At 39.8% G+C, this 14,702-nt stretch overlaps 1 protein-coding gene across 7 annotated transcripts in view; it reads left to right on the plus strand.

The window, feature by feature from the left end:
- LOC111973972 (bromodomain-containing protein 3) overlaps positions 1-14,702 on the plus strand; it is a 45,600-nt gene that overhangs the window by 17,647 nt on the left and 13,251 nt on the right. For all 7 annotated transcript variants that reach the window (XM_024001449.3, XM_024001444.3, XM_024001450.3 and 4 more), the window contains one exon: positions 233-522. In XM_024001449.3, the coding sequence (XP_023857217.1) occupies positions 233-522 (290 nt within the window). The remainder of the gene's footprint in view (positions 1-232; positions 523-14,702) is intronic.

Genomic DNA, 14,702 nt, shown 5'->3' on the forward strand with positions numbered 1-14,702 from the left:
AAACTGCCAGTAACTTTTGCTTTTGGATGAATCATTGTTACTATGCCTCTTGTTGCAACAGTGTTACGCACTGCTGTGTTACACTTTAACTCGTATCCCCATATAGCCTGATCCAGACATGTCAGTCTGTCACAAATCATATTTTCTTTGAACTTCTCTCAGTGCTAAGCTGAACATCCTCAGAGAGGCAAAAGCTGTAGGCCTAACAAATATCTGACCAAAACAATTTCAGGCAGCCGAAGAAAGGGTCCAAGGGGGTGGTGGCGAACAATGAGTCAGAAGAGGAGCCGTCCCTTCCCATGTCGTACGACGAGAAGCGCCAGCTCAGCCTTGACATCAACCGTCTTCCGGGTGAGAAGTTGGGCAGGGTGGTCCACATCATCCAGTCCCGGGAGCCATCGTTGCGTGACTCCAATCCAGACGAGATAGAGATAGACTTTGAGACACTCAAACCCTCAACCCTTCGTGAGCTCGAACGATACGTCAAGTCCTGTTTGCAGAAAAAGCAGCGGAAACTTTTACGTAAGTTGTGAACTATTCCTCTTTCTTGGTGTTTTCACAGATGCCCTTCTCCAGTCACTAATGGTTACGGCTTCATCAGGGATAAACCTCTCCTTTCTCTGTCTGTTGCCTAAATGCTTTAAAGCTCCCTTGCATTTGTTCCTCCCCCCCTTTTGAACTGAGGTTACTTACCCTCCCACCCTTTGCATGTCTGGTTTTAGTGGTTCATTGAAAATTGGCCTTCAGTTCAGATAAAATTGTCTCTCGTATGCAGAGCAGTTTGGCAATTCACGTACAGTACTTCTGTGTTGAATGCGACAACAGAAATATATCCTAATTCAAGAGAGCAAAACTGACTTGAACTGGAACTATTGTTTTGGTCCAATAGAATTTTAAGTGGACTCATTACCACCACCAAAACACAGAAAAAAACTAGATGTTAGAGAGGCCAAGATGTGCAGCTTGTTGCCACATCAGCAAGGTACAGCATGTGGGAACGTATTGCATGGCACTGTGTGTCTCTCGCAGCGGGCAATGAGGAAAACGGTGCCAATTCTAAGGAAGAACTGGTTCAGGAAAAGAAGAAAGAGTTAGAAAAGAGACTACGGGATGTGAGTGAACAACTGAACCACAAGAAACCGCCTGTGTTTCAGAGCTCACACTGTGCAACAGCCTGCCAAATGGTCTAGAATAGTTTAGGCAAGAGATGGGCAAGTGAAAACTAGGCCAGGAAAACTTGAGGCCTTGATGGCAGTTTTGTTGTTGCTTTGTAGAATTAGGAGATGTTTCTCTAGTTTCAAGGATCAGTTACCCCCCCGACCTAGCGACTGTCTAGGCATGGAGGTCCTCATGTCAGGAAGTGGCATAGACCTACTTGAGTCGTCACTGTCCAGTAGCATTATGATGAGTGATTCCTCACCGAACTAGGACAGGACCATGATTTGGGGGATTTTTGTGAAATCGCATCCATAGAAGGGTCCTTTGGAAGAAGGATTGTTGACAGATATTTGACATTTGTGTCTGAAAGTGTAACTGAGAAATAATTAAAGGGATAATCCACCCCCAGAAAATAAACTCTTTAAACTCCTGTCAATTTTTTGAATGTTTTATGAGTGGGTAAAATAACTATCTTCACCATGTTTTAACTTTTAAGTGGTCTGTCTGTGAAATCAGGAAATCATGTAGGAACGCGTCATACATATACGGTACTCATCACTGGAGATGGGAGAAAAACACAATATAACATTTCATAACGCTTTTAAAACAATTACTTGCACTCCAGATCACCAAATCATCCGTTTATATCGTCATGACAAAGTATATATTTCAGTTAGATGTGCTCAATCTAAACAGTGTACCAAATTATTAAACTCTATCACACAATGCTCCCTGTGTGTTTGTAGGAAAGGGCCGTTGTCATAGCTAGCAACGTCTGCACTCTGCACATTGAGGCAGACTGAGATGAACTGCAAGTTGAACATGATGAGATTGTAGACTCCTAAATTGATAGCTTTGAATTATGGGTTTTGTAGTCGACTTGTGCTGCAACAGATTTTCACATGCTGCTATGAAGCTTGTTATAACCTTGTTCCCACATGTTAGTGTTATTTAACACTGTAAATCTTACGAATTTGTGGTTTTGGGTGGATTATTCCTTTAATTGAAGTTGGAACATTTGTGACATTTTGACCCAGGCCTCCTTTAAGAGTCCATAATGTTTCATCTGTATGTGCTACAAGGGAATTGGATCATAATGCTACAATTTTTTATCATAACTCTAAAACTAGGTGAGATCCCACTCTGGAACTTTGATATATATGCCTGTAGATCAGGTTTTCTTTCTTAAACTATTGGTTAGGACCCAAAGTGGAACCTGGGCATGTAAGAGGTGGATCGCGAGTTATGAGAATACATCTATAATCACATCTATAATTCATTTGGGTCGTTTGGAGGACGATTTGGGTCACAGGAGGCGACCATTCATTTCTCATTTGGGTCTCGAGCTAGAAATGTTTAAGAACCCCTGCTGTAGATTTATATTATGATCAACAACATATTGGAAAATGTTTTTCAATATTCATGTTTAAATGTATCTTTATTCATAAATGAATGCAAGAAAATAGTTTAAAAAAATAAATCTAAATACTACTCATATTACAGAGCAAGTGGTAAAGCTTCATATGACAGATGAAATATTATGGTTTCTAAAGTAGGCCTGAGTAAGGCCAAAATGTAAGGCCAAAGCTTCAATTAATTATTTCTCAATTGTGCTTTAAGATACAAATGTCAAATAATGTAATCACACCTTCTTCCAAAGGATCCTTTTATGGATAAAATCTGTGAAAATCAAAAGAATCATGGTCCTCTTTTGTTCGAGTTTCGTGGGCAATCACCCTGATGGCACATAGTGATAGACAATCAATAGAAATAATACAAACATGGAATGGGACTAGGGCTGACCCCAGTTAGTCGACACGTCGATTGTTTGGTCGATAGGCTGTTGACCGACCGAGATTTCTTAATTCGAGCAGTAGCAAAAACCTTTTTTATTTTTTATTTCATTGTGTTCGCAACACCTGTCTGAGTGAACTGATTCATTGAGGAGGCCGTGGGGATGACACAGTCCATCAGTCTAAGACGTGCTACTGAAATTGTATATGGTTATATTACATAAGAACAATGGTGCAACACTAATAAAAATAACCGTATTTGATATAAAATGCGCTTCCTCCTGCATTGGATAGTGGCCGCAGTTCAGAAACACATCAGTGTGCTGTTGAATTGGCGCCTTTTCCTAGACCATGTTGCTATGTGCATATAAGCACATTTAACAAGCATATTGGTGTTGAGAACAATGCAGCGGAGGAAAACAGCCCAAAGTGAGGAAAGGAAACTCCAACTTAATTAGGTCTATAATCAGTAGCCTGTTACATTTGTCTGGCTTTATAAATCATCAATATATCTACAGGAATAAGATCCTGCTTCTGTTGCCTGTTTGAGTGTTTGTTTAATAGCCTACTGATTTCGCGAGCAAAAGCCTCCCGCAATGACATGTCAAGTAAACAATTAGGCTGTTTTTAATCTTTGCTGTAATAAAGTCCTTACACTTTATTTTGTTAGAACAGCCTCTGGTATTATTTATAATTTATTTAGTCTTCCAAATTGTCAGAAAAATTATATTTATAATAATAATATCGCTGCTTTTTCTTAATCTCCTTATTGTTATTATTACTATTATGATCATAAGTAATGTCATTATCATTAGTAAGCTTAGTATAGCAGCCAAAGAGCGCTTCCTGTTTAGTCTTAATACTGTACCTTACTTAGGCCTATATTTCAATACTTATATAGGCTACTGTATCAATCAATAATTAATTTGTTCATGTTATTACACATACGAGTCATTCATCATTTGAAATGCAATCAAGCATTTTAGTTTTAAGATAAAATAAAGTGAGGCTTGAATAATTAGCTTAACTTCTTTGGGGTACCCCCCCTTCTTCTCAATTTCCGCCTAAAGACATACCCTAATCTAACTGCCTGTAGCTCAGACCCAGAAGCAAGGATATGCATATTCTTGGTATCATTTGAAAGGAAACACTCTGAATTTTGTGGAAATGTGAATTGAATGTAGGAGAATATAACACAATAGATCTGGTAGAAGAAAATACAAGGAAATAAACATACGTTTTCTGTTTTTTATTGTTGCTGCATCRTCTTTCAAATGACCAAGAACAGCCAAACATACAGATAGGATGCTGTGGATGATTTGAATGAAGAACATAAGATGGCAACAATAGCTGAGCARAGTTTTAGACAGATAACTTCAAAAATGAGCGAGCTACATGACATTGAGCATGAAGTCACCCAGGTGTCCCACACAAATGTACCCAAGTGGCCGAATTGGTACAGTGATTGGTACAGGAAAGAACTACATACAAAATACATAAATGCTATTCTAACACACCCCCCAAAAATAAATATATATATGAAAAAAAWAAWAATAATAATAAACAAACAAATAACAAGGGTAACTATTTACACATGTTCTATTTACAATATTGTATATTTTATAAAGAAATAAATAGATAAATATTGTGAAGACCCTCAGTCCTCTACACAATATTGTGCTGCTGGTGCCATGGCCCTCTTTCTGCTGTAAAGCAGAGGCTTAATGAACAGGTGGTGCAGGTGATGGGGCATTTCCTGTGACAAAGGGCACAACGTCTCCTCCCCACTGTGCCCTCTTTGCCCTGAGGCACATTCATGCCTGCAGAGATTAATCTGGGCAGGTGAACACCACTGGTTGACTGAGCAGAAGGTGCTGCAGTGGACTTGCTGTAGCTAGCAAGCTCCTGGATGAGCAGCTCCCTGAAGGCTAGCTGTGAGATGGGGGGCTGTCTCTATCAATTTCCTCTATAATTTGGGTTAAATCTGTATATCTAGACTTTGTTTTAGCTTTTCCTGATTTATTCGCCATAATTTAAATATATAAACTTGTTGAAAATGCTATTGAATATGTACTGCTATGCGTAACACTCGTGGCTCCGTCAAGTAGGATTTGCAATGGTGAATGAACCTCTTTTACGCCAGAGTTTACGACAAAGGCTGGTCTTCAAACGTATAACCATTACATATTGCCGTTTACCTCAGCTCATTGGCTGAGCTAAATTTCAAGATTATCAGTGGTCATTGGGCCAAAATACAGTCAATCAACGATAGACCGGTCCTACCATTGGTGCGCAATGAGGACATTGATTGGTGTCTTCAAATCGTTTTGTTTCGGTCAATACGTCCCGGGAAAAGAGCCATCATGTATGGTTGTGTTAGTAACAACCAGAGGGTTGCAATGAAACCAACCATGACTGGATAAATGTTTGTTTAGTGTGTGTAATTACCACAAAAGCTTCGTCCAAAGTTGAATGAGACGGAAATAACGACGCAACCGGTTTACAAATGTTTCGTGTTAGGCTATAAAAATTGATTTTATCAAACAAAACGAACATTCACTGTGTAGTAAGGACACTTGGCATTGCCACCAGAGGAAGATCTTCAATGGTAAGCGATTTATTTTATTGTTATTTCTGACTTTCGTGACGCTAATGCTTGGTTGGAAAATGCTAGTAATACTTGTGTGTGTGGGGCGCCGTCCTCAGAAAATCACGTTTGCTTTTGCAGTAAACCTTTTTGAAATCTGACACAGCGGCTGGATTAATAAGACGTTCATCTTTTAAATGATGTAAGATACATGTATTTACAAGAATGTTTAATACAACGAATGGTGTATTTAAAATGTTAGCTCTCTGAAGTTTCACCGGATGTTGGCCTGGTGGGACGTTAGCGTCTCACCTACCCTAGAGAAGTTAAACAGTAAATAAACCGTTCCATTTTGCAAATTGCATTCACGAATGAATGCGACTGTTTTTAGTTTTTGCTGTAATAAAGGTAACAACAGACTCTGGTACGCTTATAATTTATTTAGTGTTTACATTGTTCCAAACGGTCAGAAATGATATTGTAATCTAACAGCACCTGTTTGGCACACATAATATGCACGCAGCGCTTGCTCCTTACCTTCTTTTTCTTGATCTCCAGTATTTTTCACAACTAGTCAAAATTATTCTACACATGACTTTCCCTTTACGTCCTGAGCAAACAGTAAACATTCCCCCGTTTCGAGTTTGTCACATCCTCTGCATCCATTTTTCTGTGATTATGATATGCTATAGGTCAGGCTCTATTTTGCCCTATTCGGACGGGATTTGTTTTACTGGGGGAGATCAGTAATGTAATTACACTACTGTTCAAAAGTTTGGGATCACTTAGAAATGTCCTTGTTTTTGAAAGAAGAGCACATTTTTTTGTCCATTTAAAATAACATCAAATTGATCAGAAATTATAGTGTAGACATTGTTAATGTTGTAAATGACTATTGTAGCTGGAAACGGCAGATATTTTTATGGAATATCTACACAGGCGTACAGAGGCCCATTATCAGCAGCCATCACTCCTGTGTTCCAATGGCACGTTGTGTTAGCTAATCCAAGTTTATCATTTTAAACGGCTAATTGATCGTTAGAAAACCCTTTTGCAATTAGGTTAGCACAGCTTAAAACTGTTGTTGCTGATTAAATAAGCAATAAAACTGGCCTTCTTTAGACTAGTTGAGATTCTGGAGCATCAGCATTTGTGGGTTCGATTACATGCTCAAAATAGCCAGAAACAAAGACCTTTCTTCTGAAACTTGTCAGTCTATTCTTGTTCTGAGAAATTAAGGCTATTCCATGTGAGAAATTGCCAAGAAACTGAAGATCTCGTACAATGCTGTGTACTACTCCCTTCACAGAACAGCGCAAACTGTCTCTAACCATAATAGAAAGAGGAGTGGGAGGCCCCGGTGCACAACTGAGCAAGAGGACAAGTTTATTAGAGTGTCTAGTTTGAGAAACAGACACCTCACAAGTTCTCAACTGGCAGCTTCATTAAATAGTACCCGCAAAAAAACAGTCTCAACGTCAACAGTAGAGAGGCGACTCTGGGATGCTGGCCTTCTAGGCAGAATTCCTCTGTCCAGTGTCTGTGTTATTTTTCCCATCTTAATCTTTTCTTTTTATTGGCCAGTCTGAGATATGGCTTTTTCGTTGCAACTCTGCCTAGAAGACCAGTATCCCGGAGTCGCCTCTTCACTGTTGACATTGAGACTGGTGATCTTCAGTTTATCGATCAACTGCGTCTCACAAAGACACGCCGTTTAGAACCAACAATCTCAAATTTGGACTCATCAGACCAAATGACAAATTTCCACCGGTCCAATGTCCATTTCTCGTGTTTCTTGGCCCAAGCAAGTCTCTTCTTCTTATTGGTGACCTTTAGTAGTGGTTTCTTTGCAGCATTTCAACCATGAATGGCTGATTCACGCAGTCTCCTCTGAACAGTTGATGTTGAGATGTGTCTGTTACTTGAACTCTGTGAAGCATTTATTTGGGCTGCAATTTCTGAGGTGCAGTTAACTCTAATGAACTTATCCTCTGCAGCAGAGGTAGCTCTAGGTCTATCTTTCCTGTGGTGGTCCTCACGAGAGCCAGTGTCATCATTGCGCTTGATGGTTTTTGCGACTGCACTTGAAGAAACCTTCAAAGTTCTTGAAATGTTCCGGATTGAATGACCTTCATGTTATAAAGTAATGGACTGTCATTTCTCTTTGCTTATTTGAGCTGTTCTTGCCATAATATGGACTTCGTCTTTTACCAAATAGGGCTATCTTCTGTATACCACCCCATACATTGTCACAACACAACTAATTGGCTCAAACGCATTAAGAAAGAAAGAAATTCCACAAATGAACGTTTAACAAGGGGCACCTGTTATTTGAAATGCATTCCATGTGACTACCTTATGAAGCTGGTTGAGAGAATGCCAGGAGTGTGCAAAACTGTCATCAAGGCAAAGGGTGGCTACTTTGAAGAATCTGAAATCTAAAATATACAGTCGAAGCCAAAAGTTTTGAGAATGACACAAATATTAATTGCTGCCTCAGTGTCTTTAGATATTTTTGTCAGATGTTACTATGGAATACTGAAGTATAATTACAAGCATTTCATAAGTGTCAAAGGCTTTTATTGACAATTACATGAAGTTGATGCAAAGAGTCAATATTTGCAGTGTTGACCCTTCTTTTTCAAGACCTCTGCAATCCGCCTTGGCATGCTGTCAATTAACTTCTGGGCCACATCCTGACTGATGGCAGCCCATTCTTGCATAATCAATGCTTGGAGTTTGTCAGAATTTGTGTTTTTTTGTTTGTCCACCTGCCTCTTGAGGATTGACCACAAGTTCTCAATGGGATTAAGGTCTGGGGAGTTTCCTGGCCATGGACCCAAAATATCAATGTTTTGTTCCCCGAGCCACTTAGTTATCACTTTGCCTTATGGCAAAGTGCTCCATCATGCTGGAAAGGGCATTGTTCGTCACCAAACTGTTCCTGGATGGTTGGGAGAAGTTGTTCTCGGAGGATGTGTTGGTACCATTCTTTATTCATGGCTGTGTTCTTCGACAAAATTGTGAGTGAGCCCACTCCCTTGGCTGAGAAGCAACCCCACACACAAATGGTCTCAGGATGCTTTACTGTTGGCATGACACAGGACTGATGGTAGCGCTCACCTTGTCTTCTCCGGACAAGCTTTTTTCCGGATGCCCCAAACAATCGGAAAGGGGATTCATCAGAGAAAATGACTTTACCCCAGTCCTCAGCAGTCCAATCCCTGTACCTTTTGCAGAATATCAGTCTGTCCCTGATGTTTTTCCTGTAGAGAAGCTGCTTCTTTGCTGCCCTTCTTGACACCAGGCCATCCTCCAAAAGTCTTCGCCTCACTGTGCGTGCAGATGCACTCACACCTGCCTGCTGCCATTCCTGAGCAAGCTCTGTACTGGTGGTGCCCTGATCCCGCAGCTGAATCAACTTTAAGAGACGGTCCTGGCGCTTGCTGGACTTTCTTGGGCGCGCGAAGCCTTCTTCACAACAATTGAACCGCTCTCCTTGAAGTTATTGATGATCCGATAAATGGTTGATTTAGGTGCATTCTTACTGGCAGCAATATCCTTGCCTGTGAATCCCTTTTTTGTGCAAGCAATGATGACGGCACGTGTTTCCTTGCAGGTAACCATGGTTGACAGAGGAAGAACAATGATTCCAAGCACCACCCTCCTTTTGAAGCTTCCAGTCTGTTGTTCGAACTCAATCAGCATGACAGAGTGATCTCCAGCCTCGTCAACACTTACACATGTGTTAACGAGAGAATCACTGACATGATGTCAGCTGATCCTTTTGTGGCAGGGCTGAAATGCAGTGGAAATGTTTTTTGGGGATTCAGTTTTTGCAATTAATTGCAATTCATCTGATCACTCTTCATAACATTCTGGAGTATATGCAAATTGCCATCATACAAATTGAGGCAGCAGACTTTGTGAAAATTTAATATTTGTGTCATTCTCAACTTTTGGCCACCTCCCTCTGCAACTGGATCCTGGACTTCCTGATGGGCCGCCCCCAGGTGGTAAAGGTAGGTAACAACATATCTGCCACGCTGATCCTCAGGGGTGCATGCTCAGTCCCCTCCTGTACTCCCTGTTCACTCATGACTGATGGCCAGGCACGACTCCAACACCATCATCATGTATTCCAATGGCACAACAGTGGTAGGCCTCCCACTCCTCTTTCTATTCTTGTTAGAATCAGTTTGTGCTGTTCTGTGAAGAGAGTAGTGCACACCRGTGTACGAGATCTTCTGTTCAATTTCTCGCATGGAATATCCTTCATTTCTCAGAACAAGAATAGACTGACAAGTTTCAGAAGAAAGATTTTTGTTTCTGGCCATTTTGAGCCTGTAATCGAACCCACAAATACTGATGCTCCAAATACTCAACTAGTCTAAAGAAGGCCAGTTTTATTGCTTATTTAATCAGCAACAACAGTTTACAGCTGTGCTAACATCGTTGCAAAATGTTTTTCTAATGATCAATTAGCCTTTTAAAATGAGAAACTTAGATTAGCTAACAGAACGTGCCATTGGAACACAGGAGTGATGGTTGCTGATAATGGGCCTCTGTACGCCTATGTAGATATTCCATAACAAAATCAGCCATTTCCAGCTACAATAGTCATTTACAACATTAACAATGTATACTTATATATTTCGGATCAATTTGATGTTATTTTTATGGACAAAAATTGCGCTTTTCTTTCAAAAACAAGGACATTTCCAAGTGACCTCAAACTTTTGAACGGTAGTGTATGTGCACGAACACAAAACACCACATCTGTAATTCTAGTCCCGTCCGAATCTACTATGTCAGTAATTTTTAACATTGCAGGAGAGCATCAATTCCATCCAGAATAACCTACTCCAAGGTCCTCTGATAATACTAGTCCTGTGCGATTCGAAATCCCTGTGTTTTGAGACATGTCTGAGTTTGACAGGTGTTGCTCACGGTTTGCGCAAGAAAACATTAAGTGATTCAATAAATTGCACATAAACTATATATGAATGTCCTAATTGTAGCCTATCAACTTTCACAGTGAATGCTTTTGTGCGTATGAACTGAAAATTTTCAAATGCATCAGTAAAAAATATTTAACCTATTTAATTAATGCAACCCTTGCTGTTAATAGATCGCAAAGCCGCATACAACTGACGTAAACGTTTGGAAATGATAACTTTCTCATCCATAGCCTTAAAACGCATCTCAAGTGCAATTGCACTGTCCCAGGTAGCACAAATGTCTGGCTCACATCTGGCCTGATAACAGCATTCCAAATCGAAAACTGCTTGCAGTCGTATCCGGCCCGAGTCCGAAATGAATGACAGTATAGACTAGGCCCGAGTCATTCGGCCCAGATCTGGTAGCCTGAACTTTGTTTTAATTTTTTATTTAAGCTTTATTTAACTAGGCAAGTCAGTTAAGAACAAATTCTTATTTACAATGACGGCCTACCCAGCCCAAACCCTAAGCCAGACGACGTAAGGCCAATTGTGTGCCGCCCTATGGGACTCCCAATCACGGCCGGTTGTGATACAGCCTGGAATCAAACGAGGGTCTGTAGTGACGCCTTTAGCACTGAGATGCAGTGCCTTAGACTGCTGCGCCACTCGGGAGCCTTTAACTGAGCCAAAGCTGCTATTTTTGGGACAGAATCGGCCCAGCAATGTCCCAATCCACTCGATTCTACCCCACCCTTCCCCCACTAAAACTTATTTATGTTAAATGTAGTTAGTAATATTATATTAAATGTAGGTAGTTATATTGCAGTTATCAACTGAAATATGAACAACATAAACATAAAAAAATACATGACATTTTCTCATTTTAAAACTTTTATTTAAATAGATGAAATTGACTTTGTGTGCGTGCCATCCCTCAACGGGCACTACACGTATGTACAGTAGCATGGATGTACCCAAATAAATGTCACTAGAAAACAGCTTAAACAAATGCAAATGCAGCTACTTTGTTGTTATTTTATCTGCAGATTTGACATGACTGTGTTAGCCATAATTGACTAGCTAGCAAGCAAGGGATAAGAACATTGCCAGCCTGCATAGCAATCAAACAAATAGAATGAACAACAAGTCCGCTTCTCTAGCAACCTAACAACCAGTGGAAGGATGAAATAGTATGAATTTACATGGAATTTTTACCAGTGAACGTGTGCTTGTTTTCTTTGGCAACCGTGGTATAAGTGGGATAAACGCCTCTGCTCTGTACAATTTCTGGAACTAATAAAAACGGGCAGTACCAAGTCATCCATTATTTCCAGATAATGTACAAAGCATCAGTGTTTATCCCTTACACGTACAGTTGAAGTCGGAAGTTTACATACACCTTAGCCATATACATTTAAACTCAGTTTTTCACAATTCCTGACATTTAATCCTAGTAAAAATTCCCTGTCTTAGGTACAGTTAGGGATCACCCATTTTATGTTAAGGAATGTGGAAATAACAGAATAATAGTAGAGACGATTGATGATTTATTTCAGCTTTTTTTTCTTTCATCACATTCCCAGTGGGTCAGAAGTTTACATTAACTCAATTAATATTTTGGTAGCATTGCTTTAATTGTCAAGTTTCAGGTAGCCTTCACAAGCTTCCCACATAAGTGGTGAATTTTGGCCCTTCTCTTGACAGAGCTGGTGTAAACTGATCCGGTTTATAGGCCTCCTTGCTCGCACCTGGTTTTTTCAGTTCGCCACAATTTTCTATAGATTTGAGGTCAAGGCTTTGTGATGGCAACTCCAATATCTTGACTTTGTGTCCTATCTTTCCACAACTTTGGAGTATGCTTGGGGTCATTGTCCATTTGGAAGACCCATTTGCGACCAAGCTTTAACTTCCTGACTGATGTCTTGAGATGTTGCTTCAATTTATCACATAATTTTCCGTCCTCATGAAGCCATCTATTTTGTGAAGTGCATAAGTCCCTCTGCAGCAAAGCACCCCACACAACATGATGCTGCCATCCCGTGTTTCCGGTTTGGAATGTGTTTCTTCGGCTTGCAAGCTCCCCCTTTTGCCTCAAACATAACGATGTTCATTATGGCCAAACAGTTCTATTTTTGTTTCATCAGACCAGAGGACATTTCTCCAAAAAGTACGATATTTGTCCCCATGTAAAGTTGCAAACCGTAGTCTGGCTTTTTTATGGCGGTTTTGGCGCAGTGGCTTCTTCTTCTTCCTTTTAGGTTATGTCGACATAGGATTCATTTTACTGTGGATATGAATACTTTTGTACCTGTTTCCTCCAGCATCTTCACAAGGGCCTTTGCTGTTTTTCTAGGATTGATTTGTACTTTTTCACACCAAAGTACGTTCAACTCTAGGAGACAGAACGCGTCTCCTTCCTGAACGGTATAATGGCTGTGTGGTCCCATGGTGTTTATAATTACGTACTATTGTTTGTACAGATGAACGTGGTACCTTCAGGTGTTTGGAAAATGCTCCCAAGGATGAACCAGACTTGTGGAAGTCTTCTTTTCATTTTCCCATGATGTCAAGCAAAGAGGCACTGAATTTGAAGGTAGGCCTTGAAATATATCCACAGGTACACCTCCAATTGACTCAAATTATGTCAATTAGCCTATCAGGTGCTTCTAAAGCAATGACATCATTTTCTGGAATTTTTCAAGCTGTTAAAAGGCACTGTCAACTTAGTGTATGTAAACTTCTGACCCACTGGAATTCTGATACAGTGAATTTTAAGTGAAATAATCTCTGTAAACAATTGTTGGAAAAATTACTTGTGTCATGCACAAAGTAGATGTCCTAACCGACTTGCCAATACTATAGTTTGTTAACAATACATTTGTGGAGTGGTTGAAAAATTAGTTTTAATGACTCCAACCTAAGTGTATGTGAACTTCCGACTTCAATTGTATGTGTGTATCTATGTCTCTCTGGGTCTATCCGCCCTCTCCTTTCTGCCTCCGTCTCTGTCTGGTGCAAGCTGCAGCCACCTTATGACAGCACCTTTGAATAACAGAAAAAAATAGCAAAAGTAGTAATTTTGACACCACACAAAAATCCTAGGATTTCAGACCTCAAAAGGAATAGGAAGCACATCAACATAATAACCACAAAGGTTTTCAATTTCAAAACAGATCAAGAGATATAAATATATGCCTGTTGTAGCACCACTGTGTGGTCAATCTGAATGTGCATGCATATGAGTCTTGACAGGGTTTGGAACATGTGTACCAAGTTTGGTTACAATACAAATATCTGTGTCTGATTTGATATGCATTTATGTGTCAGAACATTCCCACATTGTTTATTGGTCAGTTGACATTGAAGTTGACATTTTAAAATGGTTAAGGTTAGGTATGGGGTTTGGTTATATGTAAGGTTAGGGTAAGGGTTATGATTTGGGGTAGGGACGTCCCAAGGATCCCAGATAGCACTGGTCATAAACATATAGGAGCTATGGATGCAAGGACTGGCCATCCATTATATCAAGATTATAGTTTTGTCGTGTCTCTGGCTTGTCATTAAATGTGAAGACTTATTTTATGAAATCAATTATCTGTAATTATTATTACGTGATTAAACTAATCATGGAAAATGTTCAGATTACAAAGTTAGAATTTTCCGAATAACTCTTTATATATCTTTATATCTGATCAATTAGTCTTCTATTAATGAAGTATTATTATTACCTTAACTTCTCTAGGGTACGTGAGACGGTAGCGTCCCACCTCTTCAACAGCCAGTGAAACTGCAGGGCGCCAAATTCAAATACAGAAATACTCATTATAAAAATTCAGAAAACAAAACATATCTTACATAGGTTTAAAGATGAACTTCTTGTGAATCCAACCACGGTGTCAGATTTTAAAAATGCTTTACGGCGGAAGCATACCTTACGATTATTTGAGAACATAGCCCAGCAGACAAATCATTACAAACAGTAACCAGTCAAGTAGACTTGATGATCTTCATATGGTTGCACTCAGCAGACATTCATTTACTCAATAAATGTTCCTTTTGTTCGATAAAGTCTCTTTATATCCAAAAACCTCTGTTTTGTTCGCGCGTTTTCTTCAGTAATCCACAGGCTCAAACGCAGTCAAAACAGGCAGACAAAAAATCCAAATTGTATCCGTAAAGTTCATAGAAACATGTCAAACGATGTTTATATTCAATCCTCAG

This window comes from Salvelinus sp. IW2-2015, linkage group LG15 (assembly GCF_002910315.2).
Source record: "Salvelinus sp. IW2-2015 linkage group LG15, ASM291031v2, whole genome shotgun sequence".
NCBI lineage: Eukaryota > Metazoa > Chordata > Actinopteri > Salmoniformes > Salmonidae > Salvelinus > Salvelinus sp. IW2-2015.